The sequence below is a fragment of the Pongo abelii genome, chromosome 7 (assembly GCF_028885655.2).
Source record: "Pongo abelii isolate AG06213 chromosome 7, NHGRI_mPonAbe1-v2.0_pri, whole genome shotgun sequence".
In the NCBI taxonomy this organism is placed as follows: Eukaryota; Metazoa; Chordata; class Mammalia; order Primates; family Hominidae; genus Pongo; species Pongo abelii.
The window spans coordinates 61,251,480-61,257,667 of NC_071992.2; the positions used below are offsets into that span (position 1 = coordinate 61,251,480).

The 6,188-nt window shown below is 36.2% G+C and overlaps 1 protein-coding gene across 1 annotated transcript; it reads left to right on the forward strand.

The window, feature by feature from the left end:
- The first annotated feature begins 340 nt into the window (after positions 1 to 340).
- LOC112134602 (asparagine synthetase [glutamine-hydrolyzing]-like) lies at positions 341 to 5,893 on the forward strand. Its single transcript, XM_063726385.1, has 7 exons — positions 341 to 407; positions 562 to 711; positions 2,777 to 2,881; positions 3,529 to 3,631; positions 4,829 to 4,910; positions 5,000 to 5,155; positions 5,684 to 5,893. Exons 1-7 carry the CDS (start codon positions 341 to 343, stop codon positions 5,891 to 5,893), a joined length of 873 nt encoding a protein of 290 aa, XP_063582455.1.
- Positions 5,894 to 6,188: the final 295 nt, after the last annotated feature.

Below are 6,188 nucleotides of genomic sequence, written 5' to 3' on the forward strand. Positions count from 1 at the left end.
GTTATTATTTTTTAGAGTGTTGTATTTAGAATACCATGGGCAGAGGGCAGCTTGTCTGTATTCAGTGTGCAGCAGACCTAGTTCCCACTATGGAGAACTTTCATAGTATGGATGAGAAAGAGCTAGAGAGCACTCTCAATGCAAGGTGATCAATGCTGAGAGAATCCAAAATAGCCAAGGAAAGTAGAATGAGGGGAGGAGCCATTCTATATCGGAATAACATTCTGGATACAAAGTAGGCATTTCTGAAAGACAAAGCTTAGCGTGGGACCATGTTGGACTAGAGAGAGATGAGGTGGGTTAGGTAAAATAGGTGGGGAGGGAGGTGCTGACTGGAAGAATGGCTGAAGCCTTGGCACCAGAGGAGCTGAGGGGAGACTTACATCCTGGTGGTGGAGTTGAAGCAGGTGAGGGAACCAGCCTGGATGGGGCTTGTATGTGGTGGCCTGTAAAATCATTTTTCCCTTTTTCCCTTGTTTAGTTTATACTGTTGTTAATTCATAAAGCTTTGTGAACTCCTGTCATGTTTGATTTTCAAGGGAAGTTATTTTCTTTAACAAGTAGATGGGTATTTATATAATAAGGTGGCAAATCATATTGGAAGTGAACATCATGAAGTTATCTTTAACTCTGAGGGAGGCACTCAGGCTCTGGAAGAAGTCATATTTTCCCTGGAAACTTATGACATTACAATAGTTCGTGCTTCAGTAGGTAAGGTATTATGATGTTATTAAATAAGTATTTTTAATACTGAAAAAATGTAAGGTTTAAACAAATTATTTCAAGCAATAATTTAAAAATGTTATTTAAGGATGAATGCAAATTAAATCCCTATGTTACTGATTATTTAAGACCACTTAAGAATTCTCTGAATCTCTTTTGGAGGGAAGGGAACAATAAATATATAGTTCAACATCCACATTTTTGGTATCACTGTTGGTGTTCCCTCAGGGAGTAGATATATATTTTCTGCCCTCTACCTCCCATTTTTCTTATAGTTTCCTTGGGTACAGTCAGTATACAGTGAGAAAATAGGTCTATTTGGTAATGCATTTTTGATAAGAAATATTCATTTTAGATATATTTTGGTAAATATTCTATCACACAACTTACCAGTCACTAGCTATCATTGCTCTGCAAACAATACTAATTTTATCTTGTAGATAATATATCTACCAAGATTGGAAATATACCCCAAATCAGACTGATCCAATGTTATTGAGCCTTTATATGCTACTGCCTCTCTTGAGAGACTTGCCTTGGAGGGCAAAAATATCTTAGGTATTACAATGGTTTATGGCCCTCCAAAGCATCACAATAAATAAACAGATAGACAGGATAGTTCTGATATTGGAATTTCATGGGGCTGGGGTGGAGTTAGGAAAATAAATGTCTAAAAAAGCTCTCTAGCTGAGGTGATGATAAAAACAAGGTTGAGAAAAAACACTGGTTTAGAGGGATGTGGTCCAGAACCAAGGAGGCAGGTTTGATAACTTTGTCTCCTCAACTTTATGTGAAATCTGGTGAATGGGGAGTGGCAGGGGGAAAATACCTAACAAAATTAACACTAAACCACCAAAATGCTTATTCTTATTTTTGTGTCATAATACCACCATGAAAGGCATGATTTTTATGTATTTGAGTCATTGTTCAGCAAAGTTTTGAGGTAGATATTCTTGGTCTAAAAATATTAGAATTTTCTCAAAAGAAGACATTTAAGCAGCCAAAAAACACATGAAAAAATGCTCATCATCACTGGCCGTCAGAGAAATGCAAATCAAATCCACAATGAGATACCATCTCACACCAGTTAGAATGGCATTCATTAAAAAGTCAGGAAACAACAGGTGCTGGAGAGGATGTGGAGAAATAGGAACACTTTTACACTGTTGGTGGGACTGTAAACTAGTTCAACCATTGTGGAAGTCAGTGTGGTGATTCCTCAGGAATCTAAAACTAGAAATACCATTTGACCCAGCCATCCCATTACTGGGTTTATACCCAAAGGATTATAAATCATGCTGCTATAAGGACACATGCAAACGTATGTTTATTGCGGCACTATTCACAATAGCAAAGACTTGGAACCAACCCAAATGTCCAACAATGATAGACTGGATTAAGAAAATGTGGTACGTATACACCATGGAATACTATGCAGTCATAAAAAACGATGAGTTCATGTCCTTTGTAGGCACATGGATGAAATTGGAAATCATTCTCAGTAAACTATCACAAGGACAGAAAACTAAACACCGCATGTTCTCACTCATAGGTGGGAATTGAACAATGAGAACACATGGACACAGGAAGGGGAACATCACACTCTGGGGACTGTTGTGGGGTGGGGGGAGGGGGGAGGGGGGAGGGATAGTATTAGGAGATATACCTAATGCTAAATGACGAGTTAATGGGTGCAGCACACCAGCATGGCACATGTATACATATGTAACTAACCTGCACATTGTGCACATGTACCCTAAAACTTAAAGTATAATAATAATAAAATTAAATTAAATTAAATTAAAAAAATAAAAAATAATAATTTTAAAACCTGTTTATAAAATGACAGAATGATTCTGGGTTATTTTACAGTAGTACTTTTGGATTAAGTACATATAAATTGCTTATAAATGTAAGGTCATTATTGTAGGAACTACTTTATATTAATATGAAGTCCAGTATAGTAGTAAAGCTTTCAATTATTCCAAAAATCAAATCAAGGGCACTTTTGGTGGAAGGTTATGTTGACATTAATTTCTCTCTCTCATTTAAGGTATGTGTTTAATTTCCAAGTATGTTCGGAAGAACACAGATAGCATGGTGATCTTCTCTGGAGAGGGATCAGATGAACTTATTCAGGGTTACATATATTTTCACAGCATAAGCACTCTGAAGTGGAGGGATATTCGTGCTATATTAAGAAAAGTATGAATTATTTGACATTTTCTATCATCTTTCAGTATGACAGTAATATTTTTGAGTCTCTTGTGAGGTTAAAAAAGGGAATCTGATAGTGTTTGTTTTCTATCTCTTCGGGAAGAAAGAAATTTTAATAGTGTCAGATAATTTTTATTCTTTAAAAGTAGTCACAGCTGGGTATGGTGGCTCATGCTTATACTGCCAGCTACTCAGGAGGCTGAGGTGGGAGGATCACCTAAACTCTGTGAGCTGTGACTGCACCACTGCACTCCTGCATGGTTGACAGAGCAAGACTGCCTCAAAAAAAGAAAAAGTTAAAAATAAATAAATAAAACTACTAGTTTTAGCTTGAGAATCACCTTTCTGCTGTTTCTTAGCCCCCTGTGGAATTATGACCATTGCCCAGCGTGTTCATTTTATTCTAATACTAGCAGTTTGGTGGGAAGGAAGTTATGTTTTGTAAAGCATTGCTTTCTTCTGTTCAGTTATTTACTCCCCTAAATTTGTTTAGCTTTTTGTCTTATCCACCTTTAGGATTGGAGAGGGAGAAATAACAACTGTTCTGTGTTACAAAAGCAAAACTCTTGGTGTTTTTGTTTGTGAAATAGGCTTCTTCTCCTGAAAGAGCTGAGGAAAAGAGTGAGGGGCTTCTGAGGGAACTCTACTTGTTTGATGTTCTCCATGAAGATCGAACTACTGCTGCCCACGGGTAACATTTTAAGAAATTATTATAAAACCAAAAAAACACCAAAAAACAAACAAACAAAAAACAAAAAAAAAGCCCAATACCCTGAAGAAATAAAAAGACCAATAGCTGATTGGCTATATGTTACATAGGCTTAGCTATATGTTCCAAAGTGTGACTTTTATAGAGAAAATGAAGCTGTTTCTTAACTTAGTCCCAAAAGGATTAGGCCACATTTCAAAGTGTTGTTGTTGTATATGGGGAGAAGTCTTCTTCCATAGGTTGTTTGAGGTGGAGTTTTCACTTTAAAGGTTAACAACATTCTGCTCACATCTGAAAAACCAAGAGGAAGAGGGAAGGCTGCTACAGCTATTGTTAACTGTTTTAAAGAGAAGTAAAGATTGTAAACATTATGTGACAAGTATTGAGTGCCCAACATGCCTATTTGGTGCTGTAGTGACCCTGACGGGATAGGCTAGTGAAGATGCAAGGAGTTTGATTACATTATAAAGAACCAGATTTCTTTGATATCATTTCTGGTTGTCTAAAATTATGTTGAGGAACTGAAGACTTTTACTGTATAGGATAAACAACTGACATTAAATGTTTTAGTTATCTCTGCTGAATTACACTTAGATTAGGATATAATTAAATATGGGTTTGGGGAATGACCTGAACCTAGTTATTATCCTATCTGCTTGTCTTAACTAGAGTCACTAGGCTTCAGGTAACCAGTGTTATGGCATTTGATGAAATATAGTAGAACGCTGGTTTATATTCCATATTGTATGTGAATTGTTAACCAGTGGTAAAAAAAAAAAAAATACCGTATTCTCATCACAATTGTTAGAAGAGATGGTCTCACTAAAACACTGAGTTAGAAAGGTCCAGTCAAGGTATTTTCTTAATGATTGGGTCACTCATGATTTGTAACTTTTTTAGCTTTTTGAAATATACATTGAACTATTCCTAAAAAAGGAAAGTAAAAATAGTTTCAAACAGTTAGTTTTACTCCTTAGATGACATGGCACATACATTATTTTAAATGAAGATTTCTTTGTATTCACTCATTAGTGAAGGGCAGTCATTCAGAGGCTTGTGACTGTATGACCTTAACATTTCTTAGGATCTGGTTGAATTGATGGGAATCTGAGTCAGAACCTAAACTGTTGGGCACTAAACACCCACTTTAATTTAGATTTTCTTCTTTTCTCCCTTAAGCCTTGAACTGAGAGTCCCATTTCTAGATCATCAATTTTCTTCCTATTACTTGTCTCTGACACCAGAAATGAGAATTCCAAAGGCAGATGAATCAACTCAGGATAAAACTGTTCATTGCCATCAGATTATATTTGTAACTTTTACTGGTGCTCCTTTTTTTTTTTATGTCAGAATGTGATAGAAAAGCATCTCCTGAGAGAGACATTTGAGGACTCCAGTCAGATACTCAAAGAGATTCTCTGGCAACCAAAAGAAGTCTTCAGTGATAGAATAACTTCAGTTAAGAATTCCTGGTTTAAGATTTTACAGGAATACATTGAACATCAGGTATAATTACTTTAAAAACATTTTCAGGAATAGGACATTTTGGATGCAGAGCTGTCATTGCTATTCATTTTGTATTTAGTTTGAATTCTTTGTCCCTGTAAGAGCGATTCATCATCTCTGTAAACAATTATCTCTTCTATAAGAATTATATAAGAATTAAGTAGCATGAAGGATTATAAAGTATCATCTAGAATTGAAAGAGAGAGGAGACTTAATACTAACCATCACTGACCTTCATTTAACACATTTTGGGCACCTGCTGGATGCCAGATCTTGTTAGGCACAAATGACTAAAACAGAGCCACCAACAATTAAAAATCTGCACATGGATGTTCTGTAAAAGTCACTGCAGCTATGCATATTATGAATACTTTAACATTTTCTAAGTGATGGGTGATTCAAAGGATCTCATGCAATTTACAGTCATGACTTATCTTAACGTTTTCTGTTTTGTGAAACCAGAGTAAATATAAGTATTTCCATGCCATTTTAAAAAACTGTTTTGCTCTTATATGGTTATTCTTACAGGTTGATGATGCAATGATAGCAAATCCAGCCCGGAAATTTCCCTTTAATATTCCTAAAAGCAAAGAAGGATATTACTACCATCAAATCTTTGAATGCCATTACCCAGACCAGGCTGACTGGCTGAGCCATTACTGGATGCCTGAGTGCATCAATGCCACCGACACTTCTGCCCACACACTTACCCACTACAAGTCAGCTGCCAAAGCTTAGGTGCTCTTTATGCTGTAATGTGAAAGCAAATATTTCTTCTTGTTGTATGGGGACTGTGGGTAGATAGGGGAACAATGACAGTCAATTCAGGCTAACTTGGGTGTGAAAAAAATAAAAGTCCTAAATCTAAAACATTGCTATAAGTCATTTATGTTCATACAGTCTTTTCATAAGAGGTAACTAGAAATTTTTTGCTGTATCACAGTAAAGTGGAGGGTAAGCTAGGAAAAGGTAAAATGCTCTGATGTCCACAAGAACTCACAGCACTCTCCTGGCAGAGCTGCTTTAGGTAACA